The sequence below is a fragment of the Diorhabda sublineata genome, chromosome 8, assembly GCF_026230105.1.
Source record: "Diorhabda sublineata isolate icDioSubl1.1 chromosome 8, icDioSubl1.1, whole genome shotgun sequence".
In the NCBI taxonomy this organism is placed as follows: Eukaryota; Metazoa; Arthropoda; class Insecta; order Coleoptera; family Chrysomelidae; genus Diorhabda; species Diorhabda sublineata.
This window is the reverse complement of record NC_079481.1, coordinates 11,528,312-11,550,768: the sequence shown is the minus strand read 5'-3', so window position 1 is coordinate 11,550,768 and position 22,457 is coordinate 11,528,312. Positions and strand designations below refer to the sequence as shown.

The 22,457-nt window shown below is 31.6% G+C and overlaps 3 protein-coding genes across 4 annotated transcripts in view; 1 reads left to right on the top strand and 2 right to left on the bottom strand.

The window, feature by feature from the left end:
* Positions 1 to 1,080, bottom strand: part of LOC130448095 (heterogeneous nuclear ribonucleoprotein U) — a 37,178-nt gene extending 36,098 nt beyond the window's left edge. The window contains exon 1 of one of the 2 annotated variants that reach the window (XM_056785292.1): positions 800 to 1,080. In XM_056785292.1, the coding sequence (XP_056641270.1) occupies positions 800 to 941 (142 nt within the window). In that variant the 5' untranslated portion in view covers positions 942 to 1,080. The remainder of the gene's footprint in view (positions 1 to 799) is intronic. The other variant, XM_056785293.1, reaches the window with a different exon arrangement.
* Positions 1,081 to 1,456: 376 nt separating this feature from the next.
* LOC130448094 (transmembrane protein 184B) lies at positions 1,457 to 8,859 on the top strand. Its single transcript, XM_056785291.1, has 2 exons — positions 1,457 to 2,570; positions 4,529 to 8,859. The coding sequence occupies exons 1-2, from the start codon at positions 1,709 to 1,711 to the stop codon at positions 4,795 to 4,797; spliced, it is 1,131 nt and encodes a 376-aa protein (XP_056641269.1). The 5' UTR covers positions 1,457 to 1,708; the 3' UTR covers positions 4,798 to 8,859.
* Positions 8,860 to 8,991: 132 nt separating this feature from the next.
* LOC130448093 (uncharacterized) lies at positions 8,992 to 21,971 on the bottom strand. Its single transcript, XM_056785290.1, has 3 exons — positions 21,768 to 21,971; positions 20,577 to 21,029; positions 8,992 to 12,300 (listed from the first exon to the last, which is right to left on the bottom strand). The coding sequence occupies exons 2-3, from the start codon at positions 21,017 to 21,019 to the stop codon at positions 9,237 to 9,239; spliced, it is 3,507 nt and encodes a 1,168-aa protein (XP_056641268.1). The 5' UTR covers positions 21,020 to 21,029; positions 21,768 to 21,971; the 3' UTR covers positions 8,992 to 9,236.
* Positions 21,972 to 22,457: the final 486 nt, after the last annotated feature.

Genomic DNA, 22,457 nt, shown 5'->3' with positions numbered 1-22,457 from the left:
AAAGGAGAATGCAATAGATCCTTTAGGTCATGGTGTACATGATATTCTAATATACATGTACATACACCTGTTGATTACTGCGGAGAATAACTTTTAAAAGACAAAAGCAAACATCAGCTAAATGCATTTACTCATAAATAGAAGGTATCCTATCATAGGGCTATGACCCGACTACTTAGTTCAGTTTTCATTTAATAGTGAACTTGATCTGGATTAGTTTCGGAACATTCAGATCATGTTTGGGTTGACCCGATTATGATTTCTAAAAAGCCCTAATATCTGATCATAATAATAAATAAAACCCATACTGGTCCAGTAAATAATTAAGAATCAAAACTTATATTTGACGAAATTTTAAAATTTTAATCTTTCTTCCAACTTTTTTGATACTGCTAACTAATGTATGTTCTCCAAAATGAAGAAAATTCGCAGATTATCATAATAGATCTCTTCATAATTATTACAACAAACATTAGTCTTGAAGCTAAGTTTTAAATATAATAATTTCACTCAAATACCTAATTTAATTTCATGCAGTTACTGCAGAAAAGAAATCAAAAAATGAGATAATTTTTACTTCGTATTCAGAATTTGTTGTTTAAAGTTTCAGTCGGTAAAAATCAATTAGAACACAGTCAAAATCAATGCTATTCTACATTTTTACCAAAAATATTTTTTATGTTAACCTTATGCCAAACATTCTATATCAATAGATTCCTATATATACTCAAATATATCATTTTGTATATAGTAATATACTATACACAATGCATACAATATGTAATGAAATAACTCTTACTAGACTCAGCTTCTTTATCCAAGTAATCCTTCAGACGTTTAACTAAAACCGCTTTAACTCCTTTTTGATCTAGTCCTCTGGCAGCAAGTTCATTTCGCAAATCTACAACTTTCAGTTTTGCAGGATCTAGTTCAGAACTCATTTTTACAATATTAACAAGTTTTTGCACTTAAACACCACAACACAAATTTTACTTTAGCGCTTACGACATTCACAAGCAAATGTATAAATGGCGTCGCGTTATGCGTTCATGAGTTTGAAGTTTAACAACATAAGCCACCAGGATGACCAACATGAATTCTTTTTATGTGTTTGAAATATCTGCACCGATACTTTCTTCGTACTATAGTATAGTTCGCTCTTTCTATAGAAATAGTTTTTGCTAGAACGTGAAGAACTTCTTTCTTATTGTGATTAGCTGGCTTGTTAACTTTATTAACAAGAATGGGCTTGGAATATTTATCATATTTCCAATTTGCAAATTATTATACATTTTTAAAAAAATGCGTAATCACATTTCATAGGTATTTTTTATCTGTTTATATATCTCCGAAAACTTCTAAAACATAGGAATGAATCTATTTCCGGATGTTCCTGTTATCGGGTATGGTAATTAGAATTTGAGGTCATAGCAATTCTATTTTTATAGTTTGCAACCCTGACGGTAATACGGAGATGACTCAGAAATGTCAAAATTTGCAAAGTAGAAAGGGTTTAGTGTTATTTGTATCGACCATAAAAGCTCTGCAGTAACAATAATTTGTAAATTTCGTGTTTCAAATCAAAAATATGGTTGTTAATTGTGATGTAGTAGTGCAATCCAATAAGTGAAATTCCGTCAGATATATTTTTAACTGTAGACAAAAAACCAGTCAATCTATTTTGCATAGATAAAAACATAAATAGCATATGCCAACTATGGTGGATAACGCAGTTATTAGCAGTACCAATATTCCTTCAGTTTCAAATGACACTTCAACGGGTAGCAATGTATTTATTGACCCAATATTCCTTCAGACAAAATTATGCCAGACCATAGCTGGATTATTTGTTTGGGCAGCTTTATTTCTTACTTGTAGCCAAATATATCACCATCTCAGGTGGTATACAAATCCTGCTGAACAACGTTGGATTGTTAGAATATTATTTATTGTACCTATATATGGGACCTATTCTTGGATAAGTCTCTTATTTTTTAACTCTGAAAGTTATTATGTATATTTCTTTACAGTTCGTGATTGCTATGAAGCATTTGTGATCTATAACTTTTTATCTCTTTGCTATGAATATCTCGGTGGAGAGAGTAACATTATGTCAGAAATCAGGGAAAAACCTATTAGATCTAGTTGTATGTATGGAACTTGTTGTTTAAATGGTAAAACATATACTATTGGATTTCTAAGATTTTGTAAACAAGCAACCCTTCAATTTTGTTTAGTTAAACCGTTAATGGCATTTGTTATTATATTTTTGCAAGGTTTTGGTCACTACAGGGATGGTGATTGGAGCCCAGATGGTGGTTATTTATATATTACCATCATATACAATATATCCGTTTCTCTTGCCTTGTATGGACTCTTCTTATTTTATTTTGCTACTCGAGACCTTCTTACACCTTTTGAACCAGTATTAAAGTTCTTCACAGTAAAATCAGTTATTTTCTTATCCTTCTGGCAGGGAGTTGGTTTAGCTATTTTAGAAAAAGCTGATGTTATCTCTCCTATTATAGACAATAATGGAACACGTACATCTGCTGGTACAGTCTCAGCAGGTAAGTGATATTTCAATAATTCAATATTATAGAAACCTTTAATTCTAGGGTTATAAGCATTTGTTTTAATGTAACAATATAGTTTTGTACGCCAAATAATTAATTATAAATTGCCAAATAATTAATTATAAATCGCATAATTTGGATTAAGTTTTTTGTTGTATCTACAGTAAGTATGGAAAATCTAAAATATTTCAAATAGATTTGATAACATTTTCATCAACATACACTAGTCACCAAAATCATTTGGCCACACAGTATGTTCGTATAAATCAATTAACTTTGTACTAATTTCAAATTTTTATTACCAATTTTATACACATTGTGTAATGTTTGCTATTAATTTTCTGCCATTTGTCTTCATAAGTTGTGAGACTTTTTCCTATTCATCCTTTTACTTCATTTGGAAGTCATGTTTTAAATTCACCTGTTGTCTGTTATTTTATGCCCTGATGGTGTGCAGAAGCTTCTCAGGGAGGAATTGGGGTTAACCCAAAGATCCTACTGTGGATGTACACGGCAATTGTGAGACCAATCATCACATATGGGGTATTGAAAAGGATATTACGACAGATCACACTCCCCATGTTGATACATGACGTTCTCGGGCTTTTTATTTGATTCTGGTTGTAGACGTGTCTTCTAATATTTGTAAACTGTGTTTTTTGACTGGATCATAACTCTTATCAACTCCAGAATCGCAGTTGTTGTTCCAGAGATACAATAATTTGTGTTAAGAAGATACTCTGGTATTGATATTTGGAATTATTCTGAATATTATTCAGTATTGGTCAAAATATCAAAAATCTCATAATCCATAAAACTTTTTACAGCGGTAGTTAAATTTAAATCTACATATTTCAATTATATTGTGTGATTATTAAGAATAATTTTGATTCAAACTGTTTAAATTTGAGTATGTTTAAAAATAATTATTTTTAATACATTAATATGATCATTTCCCAAAGGAAAAAAAAATAAGAATTTTCCCAGGCAACGTACATGTAGTTAGTTATTAAATTCTTCTTTTAATTGTGAGCCCCAATAGATACTCTGAATTGACAATCTAATAGAAACATTATTTAAGAAAGGTGTTAATAACTAATATATGCATCACTACAAATATTTAGTTTGTTTTACTATTTATCATAATTATTTGCAGTTGAACAGGTTTTGAATTAATAATCATTTAACACAATGTGACATATTTAAAAAAATATACTTCCTTTCAAAAATCTCTATCTACAAGTTTAATTTCATTTGAAATAGCTGTACTACAATCCAATGTAGACTGTCAATGGTAGTTCTAAAAGCTAGAGGTTGCACAGATGTATGACCGATGGAAGAAAATAACATATAGGTGTAGATAGATATTGGGTTATCATATACACTATGACCCAAAAGATTGTGTACTCTTTTCTTGCTGCGATACTGGTGATCCCAGTCTTTATAGCTGATCTTTTAATCCCACTGCTTTTAGAAACTCTAGAATGTGGGAGGTACATAGTCGTTAGTTTTTTGGTATAGTTCAGTCTTCTTTGAACTATGTCACAAAGTGTATTCTCAAAGCATCCTCTTGTACATAACTATGTCGTCTGCATATTTTTGACATGATAAACAGAGCTCCGTTAGCCTGCATAAGAGTTTGTCTACTAGTAAGCTCCACATAAGTGGGGATGCGACTCCCCCTTGTATACATCCCCTGTTAGCAGTAATTGAAATAGTGCCATCCATCTGGAGGTTGTCCTATTTACTCCTCTTTTGACAGCTTCATGTGGAGTATTGTCAAAAGCACCTTCTATGTCTAAGAAGGCACATATTACATTTTCTTTGATGGATGGAGAGTTTCAGAATCTCTGTTTATACCATTCTACTTAAATTGCCTAGATGCTGAAATAATAAATTTTTTAGAAAATGTGATATGAAACATTTACAGATCTTTTGTTTTTTTCTTTCAGGTTATCAAAATTTTCTGATATGCATTGAAATGTTTTTTGCTGCTGTATCATTGAGATATGCGTTTCCTTATAAGATATATGCTCAAGGATGCCGAACCGATTCAAGAGGTAGATCCGTGACAATGCAAAGCATCTCAAGTAGCCTCAAGGAAACTATGAATCCTAAAGATATTATGACCGATGCCATCCACAATTTCCATCCTCAGTACCAACAATACACTCAATACAGCTCAAACATGATTTCACGACAGCCTTATGAAAGTTTGTGACATTCGCAGTTCAGTGATGACTAATTCGATTTATTAAATTGAGGGTCATCCTTGGACTGGGTTTTAAAAATTCAAGGTAATGCTTTTGGATCGAATAAAATCCTTTTGATTGATGATAGTAACAACACGGTTTATTCATTGAATATATGTATCAATTAGGGATATATGCTTAGAAATTTTCACTTTAGGCTTATCTAAATCTTTGTACTTAATTGAAAGGTACGTACTTAAAACAAGTTAAATTTGCATCCTCCCAATATCTTGAGTTAAATCAAAGTAGGTCAATTTTAAACTCCTTTTTTTATGTATCGAGCAACAAAAATTTGGAGATGAACAATTTTAAAGAATATTGATTTATATTGGTGATTTGTACATTTGATTAAAATTTGAAAATATTTGGTGGTGCAAATTTTATTTGGGTCTAATTCATGTTTGACTTTCCAAATTTTATTAATTCGATTTTAATTGGGATTGTTCCATCTGAAAGCAGTTATTTTGTGGAAAATTATATTGACTATTTGAAGACATTTACTACCTGTTACTGTAATAATTAAAATTGACGATCCAATACAAGAATATCTTTGTTTGGTATGATCTATAAACGTTGATTATTTTTTTTACTTATTGTAGTTAATTTAAGATATCTATAATCAATAAATGTGTTATAAATGGTATTTTTTCTAAACCTCCTTTTGGTCAACTTGAATGTTGTATTGTAAATATATAGTGTGTTCATAAAGATGATGGGTGCCATCGTAGAGATGATATAAGGTTTGTTCTTGGTATCTGAACTGGGCCAGTGCAGGCCAATTTGTAAGTTTATTCTTGGTAGCTGCACTGGCTAGTGAAATAGTTCAGGAAGTGTACACTAAAGCGTTCTTGGGTTGGACAGTTCAGCCAGTGTAGTAGTAATAAATGTAATTTGGAAACGATGGCATTACATCTTCGTCATCGGACGAATGTAAAATATCAAAAGTACTATATACCATGAGAAAACTTTTTCCATGTGGGTGCCGTGTTTACAAACAGTCGATCAAAAACCACAAAAATTTTATAAAATCGTCGTTTCTATCATATTGTACAAGATACGCTATCGTTCAGAGGTCCTGTTGTATTTCTATCATTATTGATCTAAATTTTATTTTGTCTTTATCTGAAATTTTATTTAGAAAAAACAAGCTGAAGTAGTGAATAAAATCCAATTTGTATTAGAACAAAAGGTTTAAAAATGAAATTATTGATATAGTTTAAGAAATTGAATTAAAACTACAACAGGTTCCCCTACTGCAACAGGAGTATTTTGTGAGCTATTATAGTTTTTTTCAAGAACTATAATATTGTCAGTGTCAATATCATATTTTGATAAAGACTTAAAGAAAAGTGGAAACATCAAAATTTATATTTCTTTTAAAAACTATAAAAAAAACTAAGTTTAAAACAGAAGAACACAAGAACATTTACATGCATTATAATATTTTATATAATACAGTGAACCAATCAAATCACCTCGCAATATTAAAGACCTGCATGGATTAGTTTGAAATTTTGTCAGAGGCTCAAAAATGATGCAAATAACAAACCTGATTTGGTGCCAATATATGCTTCTACCCCAGGGGTGAATGCCACCTTTACTCGGGGGTGGAAATTTCAAATTAAAACCGGGAATCGATAGAGAATTGAATTTTATGAAGAAAATGTAGAATATAGTTTTTTATTTAAATCAATAATTTCGCGATTGATAATTAAAAAAAAGAACGTTTTTCAACATTTTCTTGCGAAATTTACGTATTTTCTGGAAAAAATTATTCTTATCAAAATTAGAGCTTATGAAAAAACAAAGAAATTAGTTAGTTTAGATTAAATTTTTTAAATAATATTCAGCAACTTATGAGTCACTGAAAGCCAATTTTTTCTTTTTCGTAAATTTATGCAGAGGTTTGAGCTCGAAAAAACGATCAATTTTTCATAGAAAATTGTAATGAACATTTTTTAAGTACTTTTTCAGACCTTTAAAATGAGCTTTTTATAAAACTGTCTATCATGAAAATTAAGTGGGCTATGACGAAAATAAGTAACTCGAATTTGAAAAAAAAAATGTCAGTAAATTTGACACCATGTGCGGCAAAATTAAAATTAATCGTAGCCCATGTAAAATTATCTTTGTTTAAGCCCTAACAACAAGTTCCAAAAGTTTGAATGGTTTGGAACACGTATATTTTGAAAAAAGTTGTTTAATGTGAATTTTTTTTTTCGATTCAAAAAAAACGTTTTTTCAAAATATCTCAAAAGCTATTGGATCAACGAAAGAATTTTTCTGTAAAATTTAGTCATTTTTACCCTTTAACATCAAAATTCTCTGAAGAAAAGGGCCTAGAAAGGTTGCAACTATCATGGTTTTGTAGCTTATGAAATTCCCTACAAAATGAAGTATGGATGAATGCAAAAAGCTTGAAGAGAAGCCGAATTATTATTAAAAAAAAAGCTCAGATCGAGAATTTTATTTCTTAAAATTAGGAAAACAAAATGAGCCTTCTGTTATTTATTCATCCAAAAGTTTTGAATGGGAATACCCAAACAATGGAAAATTAATACTTTTTTCGCATTGTTTCACTGGTTGCGACTCTACGTCTGCATTTTTCAATAAAGGAAAAAAAGCTTATTGAGCTCTTAGAAAAACGAGCTGATTTAAAAGAAAAAGTTAAAACCTTTTATGATCCTAACTCACAGTTTGACGACATATCTCAAAGATTATGTGGCATTTTTAGAAAAAAAAAAATGCGCTATGAATCTTTTATTGAAGCTACAACCAGAAAAATGCTGTAAATTTGGCATCTGTAGTGCCAACTATCAGTTCTCTAGATGAACATATCAAAAGAGTTTAGCTGCAAAACCATTTGGCTCGGTAACAAAACTCTCAATTTCACTGATTGGGGATGGACAAAAATGAATGGCACCTTGGTACCAAACAAAATGATGGATCCTCCATCACCAGAAGAGCTACTTAAAATGATATTTTGCGATTGTAAAAAAAGATGTGGCTCAACTTACGGGAGTTGCATACTTGGATTATATTGCAATCAAACTTGCTCTGGTGATAGCTGCCAAAATTGTCCTGTTGACCAAGAAGAAAAGGAAGTTGTTGAAGAAGAAATAGATGATTTAGAAAGATAAATTATTGATGTATACTTTAAAAATCATGTTAATTTTATACTTAATATAATGTTGTAAAATAAATATTTTTTATTATCTGTTCGAGAATTATATTCTCAAACCAATGAATGATCATTCGATTTTAGAATCGATGATCTTTCAAAAATGATTAATAAATTTACGACTACCTGATCTCAAAAAAAAATTGGAGTCAGTTGTCAGTGCATTTAAAAAATGAAAAGTCAAATTAATTTCTCTTGATGAATTAACATAGTTCTTTTATTCAATTTACGTTTCAAGAGTTATTCACTGTATTTGGGCGCAGGACAAGTTTTGTGTTTAACATTTTGTGTAGTGTAGTCATATTTTATTATAACTCTTTATCCTGAAAGTGTCTCAATTTATATCGACAGAAGTCAATAAGGCACCAACTACTGTAGCTTTACGATCTAAAGTAGTTGCTAAATAAAAGATTATTCATAGTGGCGTATGTCTTTTAGCCTTACACTAAAATACCGTTTTGTGCTACCAAAAATCAGCAACTGCTACAGTCTAAGTGCTGTACAGTTAACAAGTACGTGCAGCGCTCCTCACGCTTAGATATAAATAGGCGTGTGGGTAAAGTGGTTGAAGAACACGGTCATTTTCCAACCATTATTATCAAAGTATGAAGTTTAAAATGTTTAATATTTATAGGGGGTAAAAAGTTGCAGAAATATTTCATTATATCATAAACAACACTTCATTTTCTTAACGAAAACCATCACTTTAAGCTTTCAAAAAAAAATTCCCTAATTTATGTGATAAGGGATAGTTTTTAGGGGTAATTTGCAATTTTTTCCATTCCGAGGGGTGGTTTTTGGTGGTTGCATTATTAAAAATAATGAGGGTCAGATTTCTCATACTTGAAGAAAAAAAATTCTCCTATTACGATACAAAATAAAAAAAAATTCATGTGTTTTTCATTTTTTAAATAATCTTGTATGAGGGGTTGTTTTTAAGGGTATGCCAGCTGTAAAATATCAAAATATTAAAGTCACGATACAAAACAATCAATATTTATTATATTTGTACATAACTATAGCCCATTACCGCTTTATTTAATTCATTAGTTTTATTTATTGGAGTAAGGGGTGATTTTCACCCTTTAAAAATAAAAAGCATACTTTGCGACCAAGTCAGATTGGAAGAGGTTTCGGTCGATTTTAAGCTTGAATGGCTGTACTAGGCAAATGCCTTAAAACATTCATATTTATTGAAAACATTTTAATTTTAAAGTGAAGCAATTATTAATGCAAATTATGTAAATACATTTCATAATAAGCTGTAACTATAGGTTCTTCGAAAGTCTTGATTTTCTCCATTATCTTGGCATGAATCGGTTTTGCATCTTCACTCAACCCCTGATCAACAGGTTTCAATAATTTAAGTACCAATACGCATGTTATTGCAGACATTTTATAACCCAACATCAAATACAAAAGATTATATTTCGAGACCTCGTTTAAATCATTCAAATATTTTCGTAAATTATCGATAAAAATTTCGAAAATGTGCATTCCTAGTTCATCTATCAATTCGTTTAAGTAATTTATAATGTTTTCTGCTTTAGTTTCGTCGATTGGATTCAAAAATTTTCGAAATAATTTTAAGGTTATGTGTTCGTTTAAAGTTTCCGCTAAAGAAAATTTCTCTACCCAATGTTTTATAAAATCATCGATAAATTCTGAATCTACATTTGTGTAGTATAAATCGATGGCTGTTTGACAAAAATTATTAATACTTTTCATTTTCAATCTAGATAGAATGTCAAAAGTCAACTTATAATTGGAACTTTTTTCAGATTCCCTGTATATTAAACATAAAATAGTAAATTTTTGTATATTAGATAAACGATCAACACTTTCTATTGGTAAATAACGAGAAATAATATCAGTAATAAATGAGGTTGTTAAACGAGTTATAACATTTTTATCGAATGTATGTTTTAACAAATTATCTAATAATTTATTAACTTTATCATCGTCGGTATTAATATCTTCAATTTTTCTCCAACATACCTCGATATACTCAGATATAAACATTTTTGGAGGTGCACGTTTAATTAATTTAGCAAATAATTTTTTATCATAAATATCAATCATTGTTACATATTTTATAAACAATTTAAACAATTCCTCATCACGAGTATTTATAAAATAAATTAGAGTTACTATACACAGGGTGTTTAAAACGTTATAATCATCCGGTACTACATTTCGAAGTAAATTTATAACAAAATCTATTTTTAAAAATTGGCAACTAAAATAAATTATGTATTTTTTTAATAGAACGTCTTGTATTAGAAATTCTATATAAGAATAAATATTTTTTTCTGCTAATCTAGAGAAGAAACTGTATAAGGAAGGTAAGGCAAATTTTATATAATCCTGTGTACAATATTTTTGTAACAAAGGAAGATATTTAAGAGGTTCCGAAACGTTTTTAAAATCCCCAGCAAGTTGACATTGTATTTTATGAGATTTTATTTCTTCGGTGGTTAAATCCGGAACTGAAGTTAATACGTTTATATTTTTTTCAAAAAATTTTATAAAATCTTCTTCGGGTAATAATTTTAATAAAATTTTAACCGCATCTTTCTGTGTAGGTAAATCAGCTTCCAACCAATTATTTATTAAGTAGTCACACAATATTCTATCCATACCGATGTGGGTATAATGTTTAATAATTTTAATCAAATAATCCAAATTAATATTTTTCCAATTTTTTTCGATATTCGGTAAAAGTAAAAGAGGATAATTCTTCAGTATGGGTTCTAAATTTCCCACCACAGATGTATCCACGTTTTCCAATACGAACGACACTATTTTCAACTCCAATTCGGTAAGTTGCCCCTTCGTAACTATCCGTTTAAAAAAATCCTTAAAAAAAACGAATTGCTCCCGTTTGTTCACCAATGATAAATAATTAAATATCGTAGTTTCATCCAGGAAAGTTAATCGAGGAAAATTCGTATTATATTGTATACCGAGAGAAACTAGGATCACGTCGTTGTAACTCAAATCTGATTTGTTACAAGCCTCTTGTATCGCCGATACGAATACCGGGTATTCCAGAATGTTGATAGTGGATAACTGTACTATAATTTCAACGAAAATTCGAGTAAATTCCAAAAAATAATCGTTTTTCGACACCACAACTTGAGGAAATATTTTACACATTTCGATCAAAATTTCACGTTTAAATTCACCGAAATGAATCTGATTATTACCGTAATACCATATTTTGGAAGTATACAAGTCTCTTAAATATTCGAGTAATAATTTATTAAACAAATCCTTATGGTTTTCGTATGAATATTTTAAAATTACCACAAAAAAATGTTCGTAATAAAAAAAATCGATTAAACCTTGCGTTTTTATGAAAATAATTTGCTCGTGGACGAAATCCAATTGATTTTTCGTAAATCCGATTGTTTTAAATTCGTTTAAAAAAAATTCTACTAATCTTCTATGAGCATTAGGATCTTCATTTTTATGCCTTTCGTTTATATATTCCAAAACTTCATCTAACGATTCTAAATCTCCATTTACGGCACAAGAAGATATCAACAGTTTAATCATTTCTTCTCTTTTCCTAGCATCCGATGTAACATCGATTTTTCCTTTGATAATCGGTATCGATGCCAACGGTGGGAAATACTTCAAGTAAATATCCTCTTTGGTAGATTCATATTTGTATCCTGCCCATTGGGAAATTGTTTTTTTATCAGGATTCAACGTGATAACGAATGTATCGGTAGTTTTCAAAAACTCCTCGATATTTTTATTATAAACCTTGTGATATACTTCGATAAATAAAGACCATCTTGAACTTTTCGGGTACCGTTTGAACAAATTCGAGTAAATAGATTGTGAAGTGAATTTATCTATATTTTGAGAAAATTTGTGTTGCAGGAATGTTTTGAAATCAGATCCGAGATGCTTCACTAACGATCTGATATTAAAAATTTTGAAAAAATTTGGATCTTCGTATAATTTTTGCTTCGATATATTCAACAACCTAACACTTGCTGACGTACTCAAAATTTTTAAATCTATCAATTTATTATCCATTAATTCTAATAAAAGATCAACCGATTTATTGGCTAAAATATTAAGGACTTTTTGGTCAACGTACGGGTTGTTAACACTGTAACGTTGATTGATATACAATTTAAATAATTCCTCGTTTCTATTTAGTAAAGAAATAAGTTGATTCGTTGTTAGTAGTGGCGATTCTTCCTTCAAATGCGTTTCAATTTTCGATGAAGAGCATGTATGAAGAATCTTCAGTGCATAAGAGAAACCATACCTAACAGAAAAAACATTATTAATAAAACAGGTGAACTACCAGTCAAAAGTTTTTGCCCACCCTGTAGTTTGCATGATAGACAACATATAGAAACAATACGAGCGATTTTGATAATCATATTTCAATTATTTATTCATCTATGTAATCCTCTACGTCTAGAAGATGTTTTTGTCCAACACTGAAGACGGATTTCGGTGGGAAAATTGTGTTTGAAACTAGAATATTGTGGATAATGGCTCAAAAACAAAAGAAACTGATGAAAATTGGGAAATTAGACAAAAAAACAGTTCTAGTTCATTCATTTATGACGAATCAATTGGAAGTAAACGAAGTCATTCGTACTATAATATCTTCGAAAGGTCCTCAAATACACACTTTTGGTAAAAAAGAAGTAGAATTGCGTTAAATCGATATGCTGAATAAATTGGAGATTTATATCAATCGATTCTTATCTATCGTTAGTAAAAAAGAGGCAGAATGATGTTAATAAATCGATATGCCGAATGAATTGGAAGTGAACGAAATCATTAGCACTATAAAATCTTCGAAATGTCCTCGTATACACACTTCTGGTAAAAAAGAAGTAGAATTGGGTTAAATCGATATGCCGAATGAATTGAATCGATATGCGCAATGAATTGAATTGATATGTCGAATGAATTGGAGATTCATATCAATCGTTTCTCACGCATCGTTAATGAATAAGAAGCAGAATGATGTAAATAAATCGATATGCCGAATGAATTGGAAGTAAACGAAATCATTAGCACTATAAAATCTTCGAAAGGTCCTCGTATACACACTTCTGGTAAAAAAGAAGTAGAATTGGGTCAAATCGATATGCCGAGTGAATTGAATCGATATGCGCAATGAATTGAATTGATATGCCGAATGAATTGGAGATTCATATCAATGGATTCTCAAGCATCGTTAGTGAAAAAGAAGCAGAATGATGTTAATAAATCGATATGGCAAATGAATTGGAAGTAAACGAAATCATTAGTTAGAATTTAACCACTCCAGTTTCCGTATTTGCGGCCAGTATTCGTAGTTTTAGCATGGATATCCCTCTGTGATTTCCAGTTTATCTATATATTATAATACTAAATCTAAACCTTCCATTAAGTTTGATGGAGGCCCTTTTCTCCAAAACGTCGGCTCCTCCTTATATAATTGATAAAATGTGATCAGTAATCTTCCTATCTCACTCACTACACTCTTCTATAAAATTGGCTAGTTTCTGATGCCTCCGCAAGTAAAACGTTGGTTGGGGTTGATTTCATAAATCCCAAGGCTGTTCTCATTGCCTGATATTGTACCCTATCTAGCTTTTTCCATATCTCCTTTGAAGCCTTGCAGATTATTCCCATACCGTACTCAAGATGTAGTCTTACAATTCCCCTGTAGATATTGAGGAGAACTGCAGGGTTGTTTCTCCCCAATAGGTTCTGGTGAGAGCTCTCATCACGTTGATTCCTTTTCCTGCTTTCAGACAGCTGTTGTTTATATGTTCTTTCCAAGTCATTTGTGCATCAAAGATAACCCCCAAATACTTATGAGCCCATTGTATATTAGTATCTAGCAGACCAATAGGTTCTACGTAATGTCGAAGTTTTCTCTTACTGAATATCATCGCCTTAGTTTTGTTGACAGAAATTTCCATGTCATGTTCGATAAACCATTCATTAACTTGGTGTAGAGCTTCTTCCATACTGTACCTTAAGTGATCGATATTAGAGTGTGAGTAAGTCAGTACAATATCATCTGCATACTGGATAACTTTGATAGAACAATTAACAACCTTCCTGTGTAGACATTGAATAGCAGAGGACTTAGGGGAGAGCCCTGTGGTAGCCCCTTCATAGATTGTCTAGTACCAATTAGCCGGCCAGAATTTGGCGATCTCATAAATATTCTCCTTGCTGTCAACATATCTGTGATTAACCGAATAATGTCGGCATTGATTTCCATGTCATTTAGGTGTTGTGCTAATTTATCCAAAAGAACATTATCATAGGCTGCAGAGATATCCAAGAATATGCATAACGTTCTTTTCCCTTCAGTAAATGCCGTATAAATCTCTAGAGCTAATTTTGTGAGGCATTCCATTACTCCTCTACCTTTTCTTAAGCCGACTTGTAGATCAATTAATGTTTTGTTGCTTTCTAAAAAGTGATCTATTCTCATGTGTATTACGTTCTCTAGCATTTTACTTACGCACGATGTTAATACTATTGGGCGGTAGTTATCGTGGTAATTAGGGACTTTACCCGGTTTTAGAACCGGTATTATTATCGATATTTTCCATTGTTCAGGTAAGGGCATATGTCCGTTGATAACGTTGTTGTAAATATTGAGCAATTTTTGTTCGCCAGCATTGAGTAAGTTATATGATCTTTTCCTGGTCCCTTTTTTTCATTAGAAACGAACGTAATTCATCCTCACTAATTAGTGGCGAATGAGCTGAATTTCTAAATATAGTCCCAGTTTCCTCCTTTTGCATGTTTTCTCACAAACTTCCAAACCTCTCCAATTGGATAGTCTCTGCTTAATGATTCCGTAAAGGATTTAAAACTCTCCTTGTTTCTTTTTTTCATGATTCTCCTAGCCCTGGCTACCATTTTCTTATATTCTACGTAGTTTTCCTCGGAAAAGTAGTTCCTATATTTCTTCAATGCGCTACTTCTTAAGCTGCGAGCTTTTTCACAATCTCTATCCCACCATATTGGCTTTTGTAACTTTCTCATCGTGATTCTTGTTTTTGGGATAGCTATATTAGCCCCTTTTTCAATTTTCATTTCCCACTCCTCATAAGTTAAGCCTAATTCAACGTTTTCCAATGCCTTCGTGTATTTATTCTAATCTGCTTTCTTTGTCCTCCATTTTTTTATGGAATATTTACCATATATTGGATAGATCCCATCTCTTAGATTAATTGTGGTAGCTGTGGGCATGTGATCGCTATTTCCGGCTGTTTCTAATACTCCCCATTGACTAAATGGAGCTAATTCTGGCGTCACAAGTGCTATGTCCGTGACACTTCGATTTTGACCCGGTTGTGACAACCGTGTAACTTCCCCTTTATTCAAGTATACTAGATTATGCTCTTCAATAGCGTCCATTAAGTGTATACCTTTCGTATTCGTAGTGCCTGATCCCCAACTTTGGTTTTGATAAATGGGCCGCGTATTTTGCTAAATATCTCTAGATGAATTTGTTTTGTAATGTACAAATCCGGTGGGCAATAGATTTTAACTATTGAAATTTCTTTAACCTTTACTCCTAAGATCTGAAACCGGTTGGGTAAATTGGTACAAATGTTATTATGGATAAACGGTATGTCTTTGTAATAAGGATAGCTAAGCCTCCCCTTCCGTCATTTTTATCTTGCCGTAAATGTTTCATTCAGAAGAATTATATCTGGCTGTTTTTCATGTATTAAAACTCTTAACTTAGAATAATTCGAATATAAACTTCTAATGTTCCATTGTAGAATAATTAATTCTTTGTGGATGTACTTTGTGAGTCAGATTCATCGGGGCTGTTTGGTATTGGCATCTCACCTGTTGTCTTTGTTCCATTTCTATATCAGCCACTTCAGGCGATTCTAGAATATACGAATGCGCAATTCTCTCAATTTCTGAAAGTACTCCCCTCTTTGTTATATCCTTAATTTTTGAATGTTCTAGTTAATCTTTTCAGAAAATCTATTAGTGAAATAGGGTCTGGCTGGTACTCATCTACCTGCTGTTGTTCCTGTATCTGCGAATTATTGACTATCACTGGTGTAGGAGTTCTACATGATGGTGGGAGTAAGCACCTTTTGTGGAGTTCCACATTATAACCTGGTGTTGGAGATTGTGGTTTCCTTTTTCTATCTACTATTTGTGTATATTTGTATATATTTTTGATGTAGAAAATTGTTCAAAGTTGTTACTTCTTTGAGGCACTTCTATTACATTTTGTCTTTGTCTTTCAATTCTAGGAAACCTCTGGTTGGCTTCAAAGTATGAGCAATTTTCAAATGTAATAAGTTTTTTAATATTTTTTTGTCTTTCATGTTTCTGTCTGTGGATTTATGTTGAGCAATACAGAAGTAGCATTTCGGTTTCTTCAGTTGACGTTCCTGACTCTGGCATATTTTTTTTGTGTGCCCAAATCTTAAACAGTTTATGCATTGAATAACTGGTTCAACATATACCTGTACTCTCGATTCGAAGTAATTTACGGCAATCGCTTCTGGCAATTCCTTGCCTCTAAAGGTGACTACTATAGTTTGTGTTGGTTTATATTCAATGATATTATATAAATTTACAATTCTTCTAATTAATCTTCTAGCTGCTATTATTGGTCTTGTAGACACTCCCTCCGTAATTACTTCTTCCATTGAGGTGTTAATATCAATATCCCTGACTATTCCTCTTACTGAAACTAGTGAAGAAGGGATAAATGCATCCCAGTCTTTTTCTGATATTATTTAATTAGTGAGAAAAGTATTGGCATAGTGTGAGGTGATGAATTCAATTCCAATTCTGTTTCCTCCTTTCCTAGTAATTTTTTAATGCCTTTAATATTGCCTTGTTTCAACATTTTCCCTACTGCGACTGGATGTATATTACCTATGTTTTTATTTTTAGTTTCAACTACTACAATGAAAGGGGCTTTATCATATACTTCATAATTTTTTATTGAGATCTTGGTTATTTTGGATTGTGATATGTGATTGTCAAGTGGTTTGGGATGGGGAGGCCCAGGGCCACATCCATAGGTTAGGTTAAACCAGGGGTCTCCAAACTACGGCCCGAGGGCCGCATCCGGCCCGCGGAGAACTAGCATACTTTAAAACTCCTTTTAGAGAACATATTTTTTACAACAAATTAAATTTAGTTCTACTACTACTAGTACTTCTAATTTTATGTTGAATAATTATTAATATGACATCTATATTGATATGATCATGGGCTAACTACTCATAACATTGTTGCAGGCTTATTGTTATTGTTTTTGTGATAAATTGGATAAAGAACCACAGAATTGTAATGTGTAAAGACATGTATAATATGCAGAAAATTTAACTTCAGTATATAATAACTAACAAATTATTGAAATGAATCCAACTAACATTTTATACATTTTAAATAAAAACATAACTTATAACAAGCATAATGACATATGAAATACTAATGAGATTTTCTACTGACAATAGTTTGTAGTTGTGGACCAATTTTACTTGTACCAATTATTAAAAGAGATTTAAGATGCTAATGAGTTAATTTAGATCTCTAAACATTTTTTGTGTACTTCATTTTGGAGAAGGCCTTCTCACACAAATAAGTAGTACCAAAAACAGAAAACAGCCCACGAGCAAATTTATGCAAATTATCAAATTGTGGCAGTGGAAGTCTCTTATAAAATTCCAACAAAGATGAGTTTTGATATTTGTTCTTAATTATATCACTGCACTGTACATCAATCATTTCCATTTGAAGTTACGTGGCTAGGGTTTCAATGTCAGTATCAAAAGGATTCTGAAAATTTTAATTTGATTCGCAACGGCATCAAAGCATTCAAAGTTTCGATTGCAAAATCGATAGGAAACTCTGTCTCAGTGGTGTGGCCGAATATTTCACATGTTTTAAAATGTGAAAAACATTTATTTCGTAGTTGTGATTGAAACAGTATCAATTTCTTCCGGAATGATTTGATATTCGTGTATAAATCAGGAAGATGCTGGTTTTATCCTTGCAATCTCAAATTCAGTTCGTTCACATGTTTTGTCAAATCAACATAGAATGCTAACTTTCACAACCATGCGTTGTTTTGTAATTCAGTAAGAAGGCGATGCTTTTCAATCAAAAAAATTTATATCACCGCTCGAAGTTCAAAAAAGCGCTGAAGGACTTTCCCACAACTAAGCCAACTTACGGCAGTATGATAAGGTAAGTCATTTTCTCCAATCTCATTAATAAATTGTCGGAATTGTCGGTGATTCAGCCCAAAATATCTGATAAAATTAACAGTTGATATGACTGGTTTCGGAATTTCAGACATGTCCAAAGATTTTCCGCTTAAAGACTGTTGATGAATGATACAATGTAAGACTAATGGTTTTGAACCACCGTCATTTTCTACAGCCTTTGACACAAGAGTGATCACTCCTTTATCTTTCCCACTCATGTTTTTGCCTCCATCAGTTGTAATACATTTCAAGTTTTCCCTTCGAAGGTTCTTTTGATTAATGGCCATTTCAACTCCTTTAAAAATATCTGCATCAGTAGTTGTATCATGAATACTATACATTCATGCACTTCATAGCTTTTATCTACTCCTCGAATATAAATCAACACCTGAGCAGTATCTGACACATCCGTTGACTCATTCAAGGCCAAAGAAAACCACTCAACATGTCCATTTTCGTCGAACAGTTGAGAGGATATATTTTCAGAGATGTTTTCTACCCTTCGAGCCACAGTGTTTAGTGACATACTAACAATTTTAATAAATTTACCTTTTCAGGGCACATTTCTTCGGTTACTGCGATTTCAATTCCCCCTTCATAGCTTCAAATTTTTCTGTCTGCAAACTTCCTGTATATTTTGAGTAATTTTGAAAATGTTTTGTTTCATAATGACGTTTAATATTATATTCTTCGAGAACAGCTATGCTTTCATTGCAAATCAAACATAGCGCCTTGTTACTGGACTCAATTACGAAATACTGAATGTTCCACTGATCTTTGAATTTGCATTCACTATAAATTTGTCGCTACTTTTCGATACTACTAAATCGCACACAAAAGCAACAATTCAAATCAAAATACTGTTACAAAGATGTCTTAAACTTAAACATGCACAAACACGTTTTAAGGAGTTACGCACTATTTTATTTCACAACAGTGTCATAGGAACTGACTTGTGGTTGCGTCACTAGCCTTCTTATATATTCCAATTACTGCCATCTAGAAGTGAGTGGAGGACACCAGAACTTTCTCGAACCAACGAGATTATTCTGTACATGCTATTAGCGCCATCTGATAGCGATAGAAGGTACTACCTATTTCCGCTTATGTCCACCAGATATCGTGTCACGTTACTCCTCATGGCTCGTACTCTATGACTAATCTAGAAATTACAGATAATGACAGAAAAATTAGCAGCCTTTTTTAAACGTTGCATACTTTTTCGGACTTATTTTTCATCAGTGGACTATTTCAAGTAAGTTTTGGCCCTCGGAACTTACTGGAGTAATCAGTATGGCCTTAAGGCTGGAAAGTTTGGAGACCCCTGGGTTAAAGTAAGGAAAATATTAAAGGAATTAAGCGAAGCAGCGAACTTTGAGCTTTAAACTTACTGCGTGTTCTAGAAGACTAGAGTTGCACCAGTAAGAACTTAATTATTCGAAAATTCAGAATTTAATATAAATTTTTAAAGAAAAATCACTTTCACACACGTGCTCATTCACATCGTTTTCCTTCACCTATAATCTTGAAAGGTCCTCGTATACACACTTCTGGTAAAAAAGAAGTAGAATTGGGTTAAATCGATATACCGAATGAATTGAATTGATATGTCGAATGAATTGGAGATTCATATCAATCGATTCTTATGCATCGTTAGTGAAAAAGAAGCAGAATGATGTTAATAAATCGATATGCCGAATGAATTTGAAGTAAACGAAATCATTAGTACTATAAAATCTTCGAAAGGTCCTCGTATACACACTTCTGGTAAAAAAAGTACTTTTACTTTTTTCTTTGCCTAATTCATTATTTAAATATTTCTATATACTTTAGAATTCTCTTTATACTTTTTGATTACTTCTCCTTCAATAAAGATTTTTGTGTAATTTTAAAATTTCCAGATTTATGTTGTTTGGATTTTTTTCCATAATTTATATAAATTCTCCTTGTATGACTTTATAATTTTCTAAGTAATCCGAGATTGAGCCTATTGTTACTATTATTGGAAAATAATAATTTAATTCTTGCTCATGTTCTATAACCAGCGCTACTGTCCTTTGAGAACCAGGGCCTTCTCAACAATTGCCTACCAATCCATCCTGTCCTGAGCATGGTGCCTCCCACATTGAACCCCTAGCTGGATCAAGTCCTTCAACTAGCTTAGTCCCTGTCCTCCAGGAACTCCATCCATGGCTATGCACGGGTATTGATCAGAAGGCATCCTCTCTATGTGTCCCAACCACCACAGCAGTGCCGCACAGTTATAATTAACAGGGCCAAAAATAATAATATAAAAATAAGTTAATTAATTATTAACCTTTTCTGGATGTAGTCGAACAACTCGTCATTCTTTTCTTCAGTCCAATAATTTGGGATCCTTCCCAATAGTTTCAAACACGTACTATAAGAAACCCAGGGGAAGAACTCATTTACTAATGAAGCAGATGTAATGTCTCTAAAAGCTTCTTGAATGAACCATTTTTGCTTAACAACCATTTTTATATGCTCCCTATTGCATTTTTTCAATACTTCAAGCAATGGCTCAATTTTTTTAAAATAAATCAACGTTTTGACAAAAAACAATTTTTCTTGGTAAGTTGTGGGCTGGAGATTTTTTATGGCACTATCAACATCATCAGAAGAGAAATTTTGAGAAGCTCTGTTAAGAAGGATGAAAAAATTCTTTTTACGTTCACTTATTACAACTCCATTTAGATTATGAAATTCATTTACAAAATCGGCGGGAGTAAGTATCTCCATAATGGAAAATCTGTAAAAAAGAAATAAGTATGAGAAAGAAATTCAAGACCAAAACAAATGATGAAAAATCCTTTATGATTAAGGATTTTACTGCATTATAATATGATGTTAGTATAGGATCCTGTAACATTATTTAGAAGTACAAGTTTCATCTTTATAAGGTAACAACAAGAATTCTCTGAAGATAATCATGACTACAGAATGGAATATTTTCCAATGAAGCCACATTTAATGATAAGTAAATTGTCACAATTGTAGTTGTAGATACTGGAGTGATATTAAATCTAGATAGATGGAAACATAGAACACAAATGTCTTTGAAAGTATTTGGGCAGTTGCGGCACCATTGTTTTTGGACTAATCTTTGTAGAAAAGAATTAGAACGATCCAAAGTTTTAACATCAAATGAATGAAATTAATATGTTATTTGTTCTAGTTACTTAATTATTTCTTTTCGAAAATTATTTTTTCAATAACTGTAGAATAAATATTTAAAATGTATATTTTTAACAGTAGTAATTTGAAATTATATGTTTTAATTATATACTATTAAAAAATATGTTAATAGGTTTTTTTGGAATAACCCTGTATGCTTTAATCGTCACTTAATGAACATACTTTTGGTGTTTTTTAACTGTATGAAAGGCATAAGGTGTAATTTTTTTATATGTTAATTATAAAAAATGTAATAAATAAATGGATACATTAAACTATTTTTCTTTTTGATGAAAGTATTGAATAAACCTACCTGTATGGTTCAAAACTTTTCACTTAATTTAACTTACAGTAAGAAATATTTTAAACATTCATATTATCTTTAGAAATATAACTTAGCACTAAAATGGATGAAGGCTGCTCTATTTCTAGTAAACAAGTTATTATTAACGAATACATAATTATAAAAAATAATTGTTACTCTCAAATTTTTATTGTTTTGATCATAGAAAAATATAATAGTTTTGAGATTTGACATTAGCATGTTCTTGAGTAAATCGTTCAGTTCAATTTAATCGATTTTACGAATCGAAGTTTTGATAATTGAATTTGTATGAACCATGTACATGTAAGACCATGGTATGAATATACAATAATTAATACTCATGATTGCTCAATAGAAAGGGAAAGTTTCAAATTTGAGGTTACGTTTTTCATGATAAATCAACATACTGAACGGGTTAGTTATAAAGCATGTGTATTACAGCGATCATAAATTTGTTACCAACTGATTCGGAATCGATTCTAAATTGAACATAGATTTAATATTAGAGTGAGTGAACTCAAACTGTTGATAGAGGGGGATTGGATCACCACGAAGTGAAAATAACGAAAGTCTGGAACGACAAAGGAAGAGAGCGAAATAGAAAGTGATAAACCTATGTTCTTTTTCTCTCTTCCAATAGTACAATTTCAGTAACATGCCGCTCTCCCTATCTTTACT

Bases quoted from the DNA above. Each gene is read 5' to 3' on its own strand.
- LOC130448094 (XM_056785291.1), top strand. From the start codon at position 1,709: ATGCCAACTATGGTGGATAACGCAGTTATTAGCAGTACCAATATTCCT. The intron at 2,571-4,528 runs GTAAGTGATATT...TTTTTCTTTCAG, and splicing joins TGCTGGTACAGTCTCAGCAG to GTTATCAAAATTTTCTGATA.
- LOC130448093 (XM_056785290.1), bottom strand. From the start codon at position 21,019: ATGGAGATACTTACTCCCGCCGATTTTGTAAATGAATTTCATAATCTA. The intron at 12,301-20,576 runs GTTAATAATTAA...TTTTTCTGTTAG, and splicing joins TTCGACTACATCCAGAAAAG to GTATGGTTTCTCTTATGCAC.